Source organism: Myotis nattereri (genome assembly GCF_964212035.1).
Source record: "Myotis nattereri genome assembly, chromosome: 5".
NCBI classification, from domain to species: Eukaryota; Metazoa; Chordata; class Mammalia; order Chiroptera; family Vespertilionidae; genus Myotis; species Myotis nattereri.
The window spans coordinates 86,028,809-86,047,710 of NC_138080.1; the positions used below are offsets into that span (position 1 = coordinate 86,028,809).

An 18,902-nucleotide genomic window follows, 5' to 3' on the forward strand; every position below is an offset into this window, starting at 1 on the left:
GGATGCGATAAAGGCAGACATTCAAAGCCGCGGGCTATTGATTGCAAATCTGGCAGGGCTGCAGGCCATTCTCATTGCAGGCAGGGCATCGCAGGGCCCGATAGGACTCCTTAAACCTGTTGGCCAGCATGGAGAACTTGCTGCCGTGGCACAGAGAGCAGGTGGCACTGCCCGAGCCTCGGCAGTGAAAACAGTTGTCATCTGGAAGCTCCCCTTCCTGCAAGAGACGGTCAGCATTTAGTAACGACAGCAGTTCGAGTTGATTGATCACATGCAGGTGAAAATACCCTTGGGCTGCGCAGAGGCTGGGGCAGTATGAGAGGAAAATGCTTCCCACAAATGCAATGAGGGAACTGGTCAGAGGCACGGAATAATCACAGCAAGTTTATCGAAGAGGGTTTCCCTGGTGGACATCTCTCAGGCAGCATCCCCCGCCACCACACCTCACGTCCCAAGACTTCACGCTTTTCATTGCCCTTGTCACCATCACCTGACATGTAATTTCTGTATGTTCCATGAGAGCAAAGATTTGGGTTTCCTCATTGCCAAATACTAAGAGTGCGCATTTGTAGCATGACTCGTAGGTGCCAGGCGCTGTTCTAAGAGCATCTGTTCGTATATCAATCCATCTAATCCCACAACAATCCCCTGTAAGGGTTACCATCCCCATACTACAGATGGGAAAATGAGACACCAATTGTCATGCAGCTTGAAGAAGAAGAGTCAGGTTTTGATCCAAGGCAGCTGAGCACCAGAGTTTATGCTCCTATTGACTATGTACACAGCCCTCATTGTAGTTGTCTGAAGTAGATGCTCAAGACAGATTGTTTTGTGGAGACTAAGCGGACAAATGAATTGATGGTACAATCCTTGGAAGCTTAGCTCTGAATTCTTGCAATACTTTATCCTCATTCTCTTTGAGAACTGTGATAAGGCCCCAGGATTCAGAGCTCCACTCTGGACTCAGGAGCCTGGCTCTGACATCAAGAATGCACTTTGGACAGTTCCCTTAATCTCTAAATCTCCATTTCTTTCCCTCTGAAATGGGAGTGATAATGCTTACCTCTCTGAGTATAGCAGCTAGAATATTATGTGACAGAGTACATGAAAATACCATCTTATGTTATCTGGCATATTATGGGTTTTCCATGAGAGTTTGTTCACTTCTAAGCCTTGCTAATAGGTCTCCAGTACTCGATTCCCCCACTGCAGAAAAATGTCCTTTGTCTACTGTTGTGTTCTTCCCCTAAAACATCTCAAGAAAACTGGCAATTTTTGGATTCCGTGCAAAGATCATATATAGACCTATAACCTTCCAAGAAATAAGGGGCAATGCCAAATCTATACCAGGCGGATCAGGCACAAAATCCTATTCATTTCACCTTCAAACCCATCCAATTTTTTTCCACCCCACAGTCACAACCCTAGTCCGACATCTACCAGCTCTAGCAGGAATTCAGTGTGGACTCCTGCTTCCAGTCTGATGGCTGTTCTCCCCACTGATGCCAATTTTCCTAAGTTGCCTGCAATTGTGACTACCACAGAGCACTCAAGAAACCTTTTAATGAACACTTGCCTTCCAGATAAACTTCTGATTAAAACCAAACTCCTCAGGCTTTGCATGCTTAGTTACGTTTTTCATCAGGCTCTTGTCCTTAGATCTCTCTCCAGCTGGTCTCCAGGAACCTGTCCCCCTCCCAACCCAGGCAGTTCCCATGTCCTCAAGTGTCAGTAAGCCTTGGCTACCCAACCTCTGAACCAGGAGTCCCACCGCCTGTCCTGCCCCAAGCATGGCAGGTCTCTCACTCTGCTGAAAGCTCCTGGGAACTAGACAGGAAGCTCTCTGTGTGGTCCCTTTCACCGTCACTTCCTTGACATCTAGTGTGGAGCCAGGAAAATATCTGCTGTTCAGATATTTGCCAAATGAACAAACAAAGCAATGTTGTCTAGAGAATCCTTCCCATTCTTAATCCTAGGAACTACCAACACAGCTGGAGTCCAGTGGGAGGCTCCACCCAGCTAACAGCTTTCTTTTATAACCTAATAAAAATAATCTCTGAAAAGGGAGGCATTAGTTCTGCAAGTAGCTTTGTTGTGCTGCACAATGCCCAAGGAGGTATTACACTTTATTCATTCTAGATTTAGGGAATAGAAGTGATTTCCAACTGACAAAAATCTAAGTCATGTCTGTGTACCCTTTTTTAATATTTTATTGATTCTTGCCATACTTTCATATATTAACAATGCAGAAATGTGTTTTCTTCCCTTAAAGTATTCAAAATAAATTTATTTGCCAAAATGTTCTTAAAGCAAGTTGCCACAGTCCATTTTTCTGCCAAATCCACACATTTTAATGTTTTAGACTTGATCCCAGTGAGATTTTGATGGTATAAGTCAATGTTGTCAAAGAAAGTACAGTAAAATCCTAACATAATAGAATGCCAGGTCAGATAGTGAAAGATTAACAAAATGGCCTGGTGAGCTTGCTGTAGAGAACAAAGCCAAATCATCAATCAAAATTTACCTGATGCATATTGGGGTTTCTTTTTAAAAATATATATATATTTCAGAGAGAAAGGCAGAGGTAGAGAGAGAGAAATATCGATGAGAGAGTTATTGATTAGCTGCCTCCTGCATGCCCCACACTGGGGATTGAGCCGGCAACCTGGGCATGTGCCCCAACAGGGAATTGAACCATGACCTCCTGGTTCATAGGTCAACACTTAACTACTGAGCCACGCCAGCTGGGCGCTGGAGTTTCTATCCTTAATTTGAGTTACCACCCTTTCCAACTACTCACCTCAACATGTTCATTTAATTATTTAATGATTCACTAAATCAAGTATTTACTGAGTCTCTACTCTGTCTTTCATTCTCATTATTTTTTAAAATTCTTCTCAAAAAACATTTAGTAAGAGGACTTAGAACATAGTTGTACAACATAGTGCAGGTTATAAAACCAACAAACCTCCCAAACCACCTCCCACCAGCTCCATGACCAAGGAAAGGGGCCTGGGCTTTCACTGCAGGATCAAAGCTTGTTAGTCCTGAAGAGGGTAACCAGTGCCAATCCGGTTAGCTAAATGATTATGATCATGATTCATGAGATTGGCAGTCAGGTGGACCTGGGCTTGACTACTGACTCTGATGACCTCTGGTAAGCTACTTAAGTTCTCCGAGCCTACTTTCTCCAGCTCCAAAAGGAGACCACCAGAGATATCTACCTCACAGAGTCTTCGTGAGCATGGCATGGACTATGGCATGGAAAGCATTGGGCATGGTGCCAGGCTATTATGGGCCCGGCCCTTAATAAACTGTAGCTATTATTACTATTATTTCCTTTTTATTATTGTTATTTCAAAGGCAAGATCAGGTGAAGCATAAAGGAGCCTAGATGATCTGTGGTTTCAAATCCGTTGAACCCAGGGCCAGGTTTCCTCCCTTCCATGTTTCACCGCAGCTTGATTCAATGATCACTCTCCTTTGCTCTTATAGTTACTACAGAGGTGCAGCATGGCCTGGCAGTTAGCCTTTCCCTGCCCTTTCATCACTTTCCCCACCGCTTCCCTTGGTCAGGAGGGGCTCCTAGGTGTTCTTTGACCCTTTTCTAGAATAATCTTGTCCGGTCATTTACTGCATGAGGGATTGGGCAAACAAATGGCTATTTAAAACAGAGTTTAAAGGACAGGCCAAGTGAAGTATAACCTTTCACAGCAATTTTCTGCTGCACACCTCTGTGCTGGCTTATGGCATTCCAGCTAAGAAACATGGCTCTGTCCGTACTGAATTGAAAGACAATTGTCATGTCGGGTCTGCTGTTGCTTTTGCATTCAGGGCTGCAGTGGGACCTGTATGCTAGCTTTTCTGGCTCTCTTCTGAAAATATATGCCCCTACAAGTTGTAATATGGTGTGAAAAGGAATAGAATGAATGGGTGTTACGGTGGGGAGGGAATGCCTTGGATGGCAATGTCTGGTTGTCTGCCTACTGCTACGCCGCGTTCTGAGTAGGGCTATCTAGAGAAGGCAGAGGCAGAACACTTCTTACCAGCTAGCACTTGGTCCCAAATGCCAATCCTCTTTCCACAAACAATTACTATTTATTGAGCACCTATAATATGCCAGGCTCTATTATGGGAGGCAATATACACATGGCCCCTGCCCTCATGGAGACTAAACCTTATGCATGAGAACAAACATTAACCAAATAAGTATAAAGACTGCAATTGTGAGGAGGGGTGTGAGCTGCCCTGAGGGGTCCCTTCTTAGGAATGTTATCCTCATGGAAGCCAGGGAGGCCCCTCTGAGATAAGGATGACTCCACTCAGATCTCAGGGGCTGAGAAAAAGGTTGCAGGGAATCTGGAGAATATCCTAGGCCCAGGGAAGTTGCCCCTTGTAAGAAAATGCAAAGAGCACATGATAGGCAGTGTTTCTGGGGTGAAGAGAATGAGGAGAGATGTGGTAAGAGATGAGGCTGAAGAGGCCAACAGTGGCCAGGCACACAGTGCTTTCTAGAACGAGTGAGGAGTTTGGGTTTTATCCCAAGTGAAGAGAAGCCATTGAACATTTTGGGTGGGGGTAGGGGGGTGATGAAGGGATAACACAATCAGATTTGTATTTCAAAAATCTCTCATTGAGTGATCAGATTAGAAAGAGACACGAGAGGTTGTGAGCAGAACTTTTAACAAGAGCCTTTTGATGAAGTCTGCTCATGACCCTCTTGTTCCTGCTCCCTAAGCCTCCCAGGGGCAAGGAAGCCAACAAATGGGAGGTGAGAGTGCGCCCCACAGAAAGCTTCAAGTCCCAAGAGATAGACTCTAAAAAGGAAAAAACATTCACTTCTGCTGCCACCCAAGCTTTTACTCTCTTAGCTTAATGTCATCAAAATTGCTTTTCCCACCCCATCCCACCTTGAGAACTAATGAATACTATCAGTCTTCCCCCCTCATCTGAGCATGTCTGAGCAATGGTTCCAAGGCGGGGAGCTATTTATATTTTTATCTAGAGGTGGCAAGAAGTTAAGCATTAATAATATTTTCAAAAGAAATTGTGATCCTAAAAATTGTTATTTTTAATAAACTAGTTGACACTGGTGCCCTCACTATGACTGGCAGTCACTACAATAATGTACCCAAAGGGACCCTGGAATAAGCATGATGTAAAGGGACCCCACTTTACGTAAAGTGGCAATGGGGGCCCGGTTCATTCATTCGCTTTCCACATATGGCAACATTTTGCAGTTTACTTGTGCCTGGCTAGTGGATTTACAAATTACACTGTTTATTTTAAGCTAAACTCATCTCTACAAAATATAAGGACCTGCAGCTTTATTACCTTTCTTCAAGGAAACTGTGGATTGAGAACCCCAATAATAGAAGCACAAGGAAGCCCATAAGAAAAGGGCAGAGGTAATTTTTCCCATGTCTACAGCAAGATGTTCTAAGCCACACTGCAAAGTAAAAACAAATAGATACCTAATTGGCTCTCAAAAGAAGCCATCCAAAAAATTAACATTAGGAGTGTTTGAAATATGGACTTATAACTATTACTGCTAACAATGTACCATTAAAATCTAATAAAATCCCTGACAGCTTTAATATTTAGACATCTTACGTAGTCATATTTGAAAGTTTTACTGAAACAGTGCACAACCAAGACCATTTGGAGGCCACTGCAGCAGGGCCCTCCTGGGGGGACAGTGACCCACTGACGCACCTGGGGGTACTGGTTGTGGGGAAACGTGCTTTCCATCTCCGCCAAAGGCCCGTCATTCTGGTCGCTGTCTCCATAGATTTCCTCTTTGCTCATCAGAGACTCTTCCTCGATCTCCCCTTCCTTCTGGAGAATTTTCCTCATGAAGTCTCTCTTGTCCATTGGGGTTCGAATGATTTTCAGGTTATTCGTGTAGATGATTATCTTTCCAAAATCTATAATGGGTGGGGACTAGAGAAATGGAGAATGAGCATGGAACCTCCACCACCAGTCACCAAATAAATCCAGGGCTGCAGAACCTGCTCACCGTCCCAGGAAATAGGACAGGAGGGACTTCTACTCTCCAGCACTTGTGACCCCATCAGACCACAAAGCTCCAGTTCATTCCCTAGTCTGTTTGCTTTCTCTGAAAACCATGGCAACCATCTCCCTTCTTCCTGTTGATGGTAGCCGACAGAAGCTACACTAGTCATATAACTAGAGTGTAGGGCTCTGCAGGGTAGGGCCCAGAGTGTCTACTTCACATACCACAGCAGCTGATGTAGGGCCAGGCATAATGAGGGCTTAAGAAACACAAAGGAATGCCTTTTTAAAAATAAGTGGCACTCAAATTTGTTTCTGTGCATAAATAATAGTATATACAATTTATTGAGCATTTATTGTTATTATTATGATGGCAGACATTGTGCTAAGCATTTTACAAACATTACCTCACTTCTCCCCCTGAACATCCCTATGAGGTAGATGCTATGATTTCCACATTCTACAGATGAAGGGACCAAGCCTCAGGGGGATTAAGTGTGTCTCAAGGTCACAAAGTTACTCAGGGTCTCTGGCTGGAATTCAAACCCAACTCTGTCTCACTCTAAATCCATACTCTTAGCAGCTACACTAAACTATTCACAATCACTTTCCCAAGATCATTATATTTTTTATATATTAACATATTTTATATATATTCTGTTGTAACTTGTTTTTGTTCTTTGTCTATGAAAATCTTTTTATGTCAATAAATATACTTTAACAGCATCATTATCAATAGCTCCTGTTCCCTTGCTGGATTTCTCATGTGTGCCTTAACCATTTGCTGAGGAATCGTCTGGACATTAGAGAAGCAGGGGAGTAAATGTTTAGGGATTACTCAGCTGAGAACACACATTTCTTCCCAGAGCTAGGACAGCTCGCAGGGAAACGTTGGATCCCAATCCCACTGTTCACCAACTGTGAGATAGAGGAGAGTCATTTGGCCTCCCAGAGCCTCAGTGTGCCCATCTGTAAATGGGCTGCTATCTTGCTGGCATGCACTAACCACCAAAGACAAACTTATTATTACAACACAGAAATGCTTCTACACTGGCTGGTAAACAGCTGTCCTGAGACTCCTGAGCGCTCTCCTGCTACTCCAGCCTCTCTCCAGGGAGCCTCTCACATCCCCCAACCAGTCATGTAAAAGTTGACTTAGGACCTCAGGTGTTAGGACCCTGCCCCAACCCTTCGCTGGCTTCTGGGATGATTAAGCAATTAAATATTTGTACTCTCTTCCCTGAGGCTAATCATGTCATCTTCCAGGGATGGCGGTCCTATGAAGAGGATATCAAACAGGGATTGCAAAAGCTGAAGGTACCATGCAAAGGGTAGGCACTGTTACTGCTGTTATTATTCAGAACTGTTCTTTTGGTCATTAGCGCATGCACAACCATGCTACACAACCACATGCTTCGGCGGGAAATGTTCTGCCCTGCTTTTGCAGAACTGTATCAGCCAGCCTATTTAGATGCTCCACCGAAGCAGTCTCAATCTGACTTGAGCCAGAGTTCAACATGCAGGTCCCCTTCCTTGAGACATCCACAGGGTTTTCAATAATTATTTATGAAGCCACAAGCTTCCTACCCGGCCCTGGTTTCCCTCCCTCTCTTCTAGGGATCGTGTGGCAGCTTCCATTTCCTACTGCTTGATGCGAGCGGGGTTCCTGTTTCGCACTCTGGACTATCAGTTTCTGAACATCAGCAGATAAAGATGGTGGCACTTTTGGAAGGTTCCATTTCCACTTCCAGTAATAGCCGAAGAGGCTCAGTTACGAGGGAGCTTTCTTCACATCTATGGCTGGTTTCTTTTTTCCAGGCAAAACTCTCAATATACTGAAAAAACTCTGCAGCCCTCTGGTTCGACCTCCTGCCTCTAAGCTGGTCGGCATCTGAGACACCCAGGCGAGTCCATTTGTTTTTAATGTATTCCAAAGGTGGACGGTCCCAAGTCACCCTGCAGGTGTGTTTAAGTTTCAGTCACCCTGACAGCCAAGCTCTTCCTGGTGTCTAAGGAAACTCCCCGGGTGTAACTAAACTTCACATGATCTGGTTGCATCTGATTGCCGGTGAGGAACACCCTCTCGTGCATTATAGAGGGCCGGGATGGAGCCAGGAATTTTATGTTTCCTTCCACGGTGCCCAGAATGGTAACCTATGTGATTGAGCCGCATAAATATCCCGATGTCAATGGCAGCGACTGAGGCTGCTATTCGGTCACCATGACACGCCCCCGCTGTTCCAGGTTTAAACACATCACCGGGTACGAGGAAAGGCAATGGGCTTTGCAGCAAGCAGACCAGAGTTCAAATTGCATTCAAATGTTATCTGACAGTTGTGTGAGAGGTGCAACTTATTGAGCCCCTATGAACTTCTTTTCCAATTTGTAAAATTCTTTCTCATAGAATGATTGTGAAGCTGAATTTATGCATTCTGTAAAAAGTGGGTGTTCAGTGGATGTTACTTCTCTTCCTTCCCCTTCCATTTTTTATGAACCTTGTAAGCTTTGGTCAGTTTCAATTCCTTAAAATATCTGATTGTTTATAACCACTTTCTCTATCTACCGCATAAAAATTTTAAAGGCCTGAGTGTTTCTTTCATAAGAACCTGGTCATTATCGCACTGGTAGGTAACATTTACAGAGCATATACAATGTGCTGGGCACAATGCCAAGAGCTTCTTATCTGTTATCTCTCTTTAATCACAACAATCTTTGTAAGCAGGTACTTTTATTACCCTCATATCACAGATTATGACATTGAAGCTCAGCAAGTTTAAGTGGCTTTGCCCAAGCTCACACAGGTAAGTAGGTAGAATGGACATCAAGCCCTGGTTTAACTGACATCAGAGCCCTTGTTTTGTTTAAAACACACACACACACACACACACACACACACACACACACACACACAAAACAACACACATTATTTTTGATGTGGTAAATATACATAACATAAAATTTACCATTTCTAAGTGGACAGTTCAGTGGCATTAAGTACTTGAACACTATGGTGTAATTATCACCGTCATCCACCTCCAGAACTTTTCCTTAGTCCCAAACTGAAACTCTGTACCCATTAAACAATAATTCCTCCTTCCCCTCTTCTCCCCCCCTCCCCGCCCAGCCCCTGGCAACCACCACTCTCCTTTCTATCTCTATAAATCTGACTACTCTTATAAGTGGAATCATATGATTGTCCTTTTGTGAATTATTTCACTTAGCATAATGTCTTCTGATTCCATTCATGTTGTAGCATGTGTCAGAACTTCCTTCCCCTTTTTTTAAGATTGAATAATATTCTATTGTGTGTATCTACAACATTTTGACTGTCTACTCACCTATTGATGGACATTTGGGTTGTTTTCACCTTTGGGCAATTGTGAAAAAAGCTGCTATAAACCTGGGTATACAGATATCTATTCAAGTTCAGAACCTCTACTTTTAATTACTGTGCTTAACTACTACCCAATGTTGCCACACGGCCAATATTTACTAGGGGTTATTTTACAATTGGGTTCACTATTGAAAAATCATGACTTCCCAGCTCTCATTTCCTTATTTTCATAAACACCACATTGACAACCTGTTCCAGTGGGTGCAGGTGCATGAACCCATCCTGACCACTCCTACACGAAAAGACTGTCTAGATTGGGATGTGGCATTTGATCAGTAAACAAAGAAAACAAGGATAACTGGGCCGTGCAGGAGTCTAACCCTGAACATGGCTTCTAGAGTCTGGTATTTAAATCTACTGTGCCATGCCTGGTTTTATAAATCCATGCCTAATCATACATTTACATGAAAGCCAAGTTTGGCATACTGACGTATGAAGGTCAAGCAGTCCAGTACTAGCTACTGTGGCCTTGTATAAGGTATTGAATAAACTACAGTTTTGTAAATTCTAAACATATGAATAAGACTTAGGTAAAATGACAGGTACTTTAAGTACAAGACAGCTATGTACCTAGGATATAATAAGCATTCAGTAAATGGTACCTATTATTATCATCACCAACATTATTGGTAGTAACCTACCAATAATATTCCAAAAAGGAATGTTCCATAGGGCAAAGAGTATGGGGAATCAGAAGACCTGGGTTCTTACTCTGACTCTGCACCTATGACCATATTGGGTGAGTCCCTTAACAACTTGGCACTCAGTGCTCCGCATCTGCAAAATGGGAGTGACCATACTTGGCCTTTCTCCTCAAGATTGTCCTGAAGACCTAATGCGATAGTATGTGACAGTGCAATGCAATGCATAAGCCACTCCAGTAACACGAGGGGCTGTTCATTCCAGCCCCCTTTCATACCAAAAAGAAACCAGTACTATCTTTGATAAATGTGGACATGCCCTAATTATACTCTTATCAGTGCTAGCAAGGCCCATACATTTGTCTGCTATAGATGTAGTATTTTTTCCCTTAGGAAACTAACAAAAATGATTAGAGAGTAATTATCCGAATTTCACACTTTAAAGAGGAGTACAAATCCTACTCATAAACACTATTTATTAATAACCTGGTACATTACATAACTGTATTTACTCTTTTTAAAGAAACACATTCATAGTCCCACTGGCAGAGAGCATATCCACATCTCCTATGAGATTCTAGAAATCAGTGACTACCTTTCCAGGCTCTTCTAACTTAAAAAGAAAAACCATGCAGGGACGTTTGATTATCCATGCTACTGGGGAAGGTCACTGAAATTCACAAATAAATACATGTTTCAAATGAACTATTAGCTCACACTTCTTCCCCGTGTAACATTTCCTCTGGTTGATTTGCTCTTCACCATCTCTTCCCAGGACTCCACCTACCCAGTGTTCATGCTAGGCAACATAAATAAACTGACAGACATTGTTTCAAAGCAGGCAGCAAGAGGGATATGGGAAGGGAAAAAAAAAGTTATGGATAAACCACAGGCTGAATAACTGCCTGGGGTGAAATGAGCACCTCCAAACACTTAGCTGTTTCAGGAAACAAGACAACCAGTCGCTGCATCATTTTCTAAACCAGCATCGGGCAACCTGAAAACCACAGCACCTCTATTTAATTTACTTACTGAGATAACCCAGCCAAAGACCCAGTGCAATTTCTTTTTACCCTGGATGGAATCTGAATACTATCGTGCTTATTGCACTTTCTAATAACGAATCCACAAGCATGCGATTGTTGTCCCAGAAATATTATCCTAAGAGCGACTTCCCATTTGGTGCACCTACAGCCTGGTTGGTACAGGAACATGAGCATAATACAAATTTGAAACATTCAGGTGCTTCTCTAAACGCACTTTAGTCCTTAATGCTTATCCCCCCCCCACACACAATACCCACCTTATGGTCATTTGTCTTGTAATCGTTGAAGAAAGGCTGGCTGCCCGCCAACGTATAGGCATTGCCCTCTCTGAATACGCTGATCCTTTGAGCAGTCAGCTTAGGGGAGTAGGATCGGGGCTTGGGGGTTTCCCCAGACCCATAAACACCATCCATGGGTTCCAGGGACTCTTGGAGAAAACTGTGAGGATATTCCTCCTTTGGCGATTCTAATTCCTGCCCATCTTCGAAGACCTGCTTCAACACTCGGCCACTGTAGGAGGAAGAGATTTTGAATCGTACTTTCCGGGGTTTGCCGTCGCTCTTCTGGTTCAGCTTCTTCTCAGGGTCCTCCATCAGCAGGCACGTCCCTCTGTGGTTTCCAGGCCTCAGTGCAGCCAGTGGAGCTCGGAGCTCTGAGAAAAAGGCACTTTATTTTCTCTCCTCCTGCACATAATTAATTCAAGTCGCTGCTGGGATATACTCAGTTTACAGCAACTGACACCCACACATTAAGTATTGATAGACCCTCATGCAAAGGCAGGCGATTGCGGGTCTATGGAGTGGAGGGAGCATAAGACAAGATTGGGTCCCCTCTGAATCCCAAACTTGCCCAGAAATTCACCCCAACCCTGGCTTTTCTTAACCTGAGTAAGTTTATTTAGCCTGAACAAGTACCAGTTCAATACGGATCAATTACTCAATGAGTTAGCAAATGTCTTGTTATTCTTACCAACAGCCATGACCTAATAAGCATTTAATAAGTGCCAGAGATTTTTATATACATTAGCTTACTTCACCCTCACAATAACCCTACAGTGAAAGTACTATTGTCCCTTGTTTACAGAGCAGAAAGTGGGGCTCAGAGCAGTTTCCCCATTTATCTGCTGGATTACAGCTAAGCAAGTAAAGGGCAGGGATTTGAACTCGGTTCTATCTGACTCCAAAACCCTTGACCAGTTCACCAAGTCAAATGTCTTCCGTTGTGTCTCAAGGAATCCTAGACAAGAGGGAGCCACAGGTCCTGGACTCTGGGCCTTCTGCCTCTGTGTGAACCAGATAAGTTCCACTTTATGTCTATTTTATATAGGCAGTTTATTGCACTTCAATTATACTTCAATAAACTTTTCTTTTTTAAAGACAAATTTTTTTTTCTTTTCAAGCACAGCGCTAGGCACCACTGCCTATTGCAGACAGCACCTGTCAAATACCCAACACTGTGAGCCCGTCATTGGAATGACTTTCAGAGAAGCAGGAAACCCGGGGCTTGAGAATGACAGTCCTACAACCTGGTTTAGGAAACAGACCTAATACATAAAATAGCCTCCTGTTTAGGGAGCAAGCAGTCCACCGCTGGCTCACAGCATAGCTCTTCTGGGAAGAAAGTGGTCCCTGAGGGGACAAGGATGGAAGAAGAAGGCTTGTAAAGGGCCCTTGGGTTGGGTCTAAAAGGATGGGTTGGATTTGAAGAGCTGGAATGGTGGGGGGTACGCTTTCCACCCTGTTTTTGCTAATGATATCAGTTACTGCATTGTCCAAGCTGACTTCTGATGCTCCTGTGGCCATTCCTAGGAATTCTATCACCACTCCTTCTTTCACCCACCCCAGCACCCTAGCCCTAGGTCAAGTCCTCATCGCTTCTGTTTTCAAAGTTGCAGCAGCCTTCTAATGACTGTCCCACCCATCCGCAAGTCCGTCCTCCACCCTGATGCCAGAGCGGTTTCCAAAACACAACTCTGCGAATGTCAGTCTCCCGCATAACAAGTCCTCACCCTTCCTTTCATCGGGCAAGGTTCCTCAAAACCTAACCCTACCTTCCTTCCCAGCCTGGTCCTCTCCACTCTTCCAAGTGCTTCCTGGAATTGGCATTCCGGGCACACGGACAAGCTCATCTATTTCTCAAAACCACCAGTTTCTGCCTTTTATCCAGTACTCCGATTCCTCATTGAAATGTCAAACTTCCCCTCCTCCTTGAAGTCACAACCCAAATGTCACCACTTCTGGGAAGCCTTCCTTCCTGCCTCAGGGAGAATGCCGTGGAACGCTGGACCTACCGCCATCCCGTGCTTGTTTTCTTTACCGTTCTTGTGGTTCCCTCTTCCTCCCCCACCCCACTAAGCTGTGAGCTTCATAGAGTCAGAAGCTGCCTTTACCATTTCTCTATCTCCAGTGTTTACCAAAGTGCCTGGTAAATAATAGAATTCAGGTAAGAACTGTTGTATGAATGACTTCTAGGTGAGAGAAATCAAATAAATAAAACTTTTGGAAGAGGAGTTATACGTATTTTGTGGACAATAGTGAAGAGGTAGGATCAGAAAGTTGTCAAGAAAAATACCTATATTTCTACTAAATAGGAGGGGTTTCACTATGATAAAGCCCCCATGTAATCAATACAAGAAATAGGTTAAACACATACACACACAGAAACAGCATCTCTAAAAAAAACACAAAGGTATGCTCTTCATAACATCAGACGATACATTCCTCTAGGTCCCCTAGGAAGCAGGGCCAGCCCTGATGTACCATGAACGCTTTACAGGAGACTGGACCCTGTATCCCTCAGCGCTTAGGACAACCAAGTGGGCCCCAAGGCTTCCTGGAAGGCAGTCACCTGTGACTACATCAGCCTTATTCGTTTATTCTAGTGTATAGAACAAATATTATTATTTGCTATGTATGCCACGCCATGAAAAAGATTGGGAAGCCCTAAAAAAGAGAATATTTTCTTCTATTCATCCCAGAAACCGGTATGAATACGTGACCAATAGTCTACCTTCATCTGGAAGGACCAGTGAGCTGACTTCCATTCATGGCTACCTGCCAAACAGGCATTTTCAATTGCCCAAGAAATGAACACCATTAACAAAGGTAGCCTTTCAGAAGAGTAGACTTCAACCAGAGCCTGTGCACTGATGCATTTGCACAATCATGCTTCTGCCACCTTGGAAATTGTTATGTTAAAATTAAGTTAGAAATATTGACACAACGGAATTAAATGGGATCCTGACTATGAAAAAAGAATCATTTAATTATCTGAAGAAAGCAAAAGGTGGAAATGAGTTTTCCAAGTAACATTTGTTCTATAGTTTTTTTAGGCCTTGTCCTGTGTTCACAATAGACTCTGAGTGAGCCAGACCAAAATCGTGGAAAGTTCTGAAAGAATCATACTTCTGGTTATTTTATAGATTTTAGTGTTTTCAGAATTATTCCAGAAGGAGGATATAATTGATAAATTGAAAGCAATTCTGGTAGCATGATGAAAAAGCCTTAAAAATATTCATTTCTTGAACCTTACAAAGACAGAAAAAACTGCATAAATCAGAAGAAATAATGTCAAAACATTAACATTGATTGCAATGGGTGAAAGTGTTAGGGGCAGAAATAGAATACTGGGGACTAGCTACAATTATAAGAAATACTAGTCATGCTTTGTTAATAAGTGTGATGGTTCTGTTCTGATTAGAGAAAGCACATTCTAACCTGGCTGGGAGCTAACATCGGAATGCAGTCTAGCCTCCTGTCCCGAGAACTGCATATCATTATGGAAGATTTACAACCTCGTGGCTGAAATAATCTAGCCCCGGAGGCACCCGCCCTTTACAACCCCCAGCCTCTATTGCAGTGGTTCTCAACCTTCCTAATGCCGCGACCCTTTAATATAGTTCCTCATGTTGTGGTGACCCCCAATTTCACTGTTACAAATTAAACATAATTAAAGCATAGTGATTAATCACAAAAACAATATGTAATTATATATGTGTTTTCCGATGGTCTTAGGCGACCCCTGTGAAAGGGTCATTTGACCCCCAAAGGGGTCGGGACCCACAGGTTGAGAACTGCTGCTCTAGCCGCTCTCTGTGACCCCTGCCAGCCCACATGACTTGTAACCTGTAATGCTTATCCCGTGCCTGCTTCTCCATGCCTGTAATTCCTACTTTCCCATGTAATCTCTGTCCTTCTACCCAATATAAGCAGCTGGCTTATGGGGAGAGGCAGAGCAGATTTTTGTGGATGACCTGCTGCTCTCCAACGCTGCCAGCGTTATTGGAATAAACGCTCATATATGATTCAGCCCTGTCTCTGCTTAATTGGCTGCAGTAGTGACAGGCAGCCCAGACCCCTTGGTTGTCCAGTTACCAATGGTACTGAGTTTTTTCTTTCCCAGTTTCATTCAATTTTTAATTGTCTATGATAAGCTTATCTTACTTTGATAATCAAGGAAAAAATAAATAAAAAAAAAATCCATCCCTTTCAACCCAATAATTTCTCTTAAGGAGATTTTTCTTTTTCCATCTTAAGAGTTTATTTGAGCAAAAATTGATTCAGATTGGGCAGCACCAAACCAGAGGTGGTTAGGGGTGCTCTCTCAGCAGAGAAAAAGGGATGCAAAATAAGGAAATTATTGGTTGTCTATAGTTTAAAGCCTAGTTGGCTGTTTGTGATGGGTTATTCTTAGCATTGTGATTTTGTAACCATGAGGTGGTACCTACAGGCCTAGATTTGGGTTTGCCAAAATCAAAACGTTAAGATTTTGGTAGATTGCCATGGCATTAGAGCCACATCAGTTTAATGGTCTCCTTGTTTAATTAATTTAATAACCCTCCCCCCTTTTTGGTCATCCTCTCCTACATGAGAGATGGTCCAAAATTTGGTATTAGTGCCACTCCCAGTCACCATCAGAGTGAAGGTGTTGTTGTCTCATTGGGAAATGCATAGGGTATGATGTCAGGTCTGTGGAAAAATTGTTCTTGCTGTTCAACTCATTGTTTAAGTTATTTCTGTTTCTCCAAGAGCAGTGAGACCACCTGATGTACTGCTCATAGCTGCAAAAAATGCACTTGAGACCTCTGAGAGAATACAGCTCACTAGGAAGACTACAATAACTATTAGGCAGAGAATGCCAAGAGACTTAAGGATACTCCTTAGCCAGGCACCCCCAAGAACCAAACTAGTTTGTAGCAAATAAATTAAAAAAAAAAAAAAAGTACCTGACAGGGCATCAACCCTGTCCATTTATAAACTTTTATCTTACTTGCATCCATTTAATTTCATTGTTTTGTTTGTTTGTTTTGTTAATCCTCACCCAATGATATTTTTCCTTTGATTTTTAGGGAGAGTGGAAGAGAGAGGGAAAGACAGAGAGAAGCATTGATGTGAGAGAAACACATCAATTAGTTGCCTCCTGCACGAACCCCAACCACGGCCCCAACCAGGGCCCCGACCAGGGCCCTGACCAGGGAGAAAGGAGCCTGCAACCAAGGTATGTGCCCTTGTCCTGAATAGAACCTGGGACCCTTTGGTCTGCAGGCCGATGCTCTATCCACTGAGCAAAACCAGCTAGGGCTCCTTGTTCTTAACAATTCTGTTTAGATTACTCATGAAAATTTGTGCAGACCAGGCCAAGGGACCCCACCCGTGCACAATCGGGGCCGGGGAGGGACATGGAAGGTTGGCCAGCTGGGGAGGGACCATGAGAGGGCTCCAGGGCATGTCCGGCCCGTCTTGCTCAGTCCCAATTGGCCGGACTCTAGCAGCAAGCTAACCTACTGGTTGAAGCATCTGCCTCCAATGGTCAGTGCACATCATAGCAACTAGTCAACTGGCCAACTGTCTTCCCCCTGGTGGTCAGTGCATGTCATAGCAAGTGGTTGAGTGGCCTTAGCATGTCATTAGCATATTACACTCTGATTGGTTAAACGGCAGACCAGACAACCGGACACTTAGCATATTAGGCTTTTAATATATAGGATGATTTATCCTAGATCACATGCACTTGAAAGACAGTTGGGTTAGTTTCCATATTTCTAAGAGTATATTTGATTTACGTACATTGCTTATTTGTCTTAAAGCCAATTAAATAGAATTCTCTACAAATTAATTTTGGCAATACCACCTGGAGGTAGAAAATATCACACATCTATGACATACGTACATAGACATACATAAACATACACACAGGAGGAAAGACCTTACAGCTTCTGTTTTTAAACTGTAGCCAAAAGACAGGTGTGATAGCACAGAACTTGTTTATAAAACAACAGTTTTATTCCAATTGTGTTTCTGGTGGATAGAACAAGTTAAAATAGCTAAAGCTTCCAGCAACATTTGTGGGAAAACTTTTATGATTTTTCATTCACCTAATTTTCAAATAGCTTCTTATTGTTGTTTTCTTTTTATGATCAGAATTATATCCCTGAAGTTTGCATTTCAAGAAATGGCTCTGTGTTCCAAGAGGAGACCAGGTAGAACATCTGCATCTCAAAGACACAGAAAGGATATAGTACAGTAATCTCTCCAAGAAGGGCTCCCCACCACCACCCCGAAATCCGGGTCTACATATTTTCTAGCCTTTTAGATGAACAGAGGAGATTTGGGGGTTACTAAAAAGAATAGGTGAGCTCTGAATTCTTTCTAGAGCCAAATTTCTGTTTTTATAAAAACTCAATTTGTAAGCCAAGTGTAATTGTTTTTAATCCCTTGAAGAATTGGGCTGCAGCCTGAATGACATCAGGAGGCTGGCCCAGCCATCCAACTACAATTGTCCCCAGTTTGCTTCTTTATACCAGGGGGATCACCAACTACCGGAAATCCAAAGAGGGTCAAAGATACGGTGCTGGAGGGAAACTAGACTATGGGTGGTGAGCACACAATGCAATATACAGATGATGTGTTATAGAACTATACACTTTACACTGATTCTGTGTATTAACCAATGTCAGCCTAATACATTTAATTTTTAAAAAAGATTCCTATGATCTAGATTTACAGCTGTGTTTCTTTGGAAGATTTTAGTAAAGCCTTCCATAATGGCTTCAGAATGTTTTTCTTTCCCTATAGGTACACAGTTTTATTTTAGCTTAGGGGAGAAGGTTTTAAAAAGAAGCTCCTATCAGGCTCTGAATATCAGCATCCAATTTAACCAATGTCTGACCATAGAGCTACTTTAAAAAAAAAAAATCTTTTCCATTATCTTGTCAGGTTTCACTGGGACAAACAGTAAACATTCCTCACAATATTGAACAACCCCATAGACACAAAAGGCATCTCCAAAGAGGGTGTAAAAGATGCTACCTGCTTAAAACCCAGAGCCACTCCCAAAGATAAGCACAAGGAAGAAGGAAAGACCTGGACAGTTCCTCTGAGAGCTGCAATAGTCGGTAGGACCCCAGCCTAAAATGGAGTGCAGCCCACATTTCTGTCCAGCTGTATTTGGGGGGCACCCAACCTGACGGCTGCCAGGCAAAGTGCTCAGGTCACAAAATGAGATAAACAAGAAGGCAAGAGCTGTCCCTGGGAAAGAGGATCGATAACTAATGTTTTTCCTGCCAATCGGAACTTGGAAAGGAAGGGACATGAGACTTCCCCTTCCTCCCTCACCCAAGCACCACCAACGGAGATCTGGGCGAGCTGACTTGGATGAGAATTCTTGACCTTTGCTGGCTTCTGCCAGTTTTCCCAGGAAACTGTCTGCAGACTCTGGAGAGAGTGGGGTGGCCCAGCAGGCCTCACACTGGATCTGCCCAGTTTACGTTGGAACCAGTCCAACCCGGGACCCAGTTCGGTTTCTAAG

At 43.2% G+C, this 18,902-nt stretch overlaps 1 protein-coding gene across 1 annotated transcript; it reads right to left on the bottom strand.

The window, feature by feature from the left end:
* Positions 1–34: 34 nt before the first annotated feature.
* On the bottom strand, positions 35–11,689 carry GRXCR2 (glutaredoxin and cysteine rich domain containing 2; the record flags this gene model as incomplete). Its single annotated transcript, XM_081092689.1, has 3 exons — positions 35–217; positions 5,716–5,943; positions 11,354–11,689. The coding sequence occupies 3 exons, from the start codon at positions 11,687–11,689 to the stop codon at positions 35–37; spliced, it is 747 nt and encodes a 248-aa protein (XP_080948815.1).
* Positions 11,690–18,902: the final 7,213 nt, after the last annotated feature.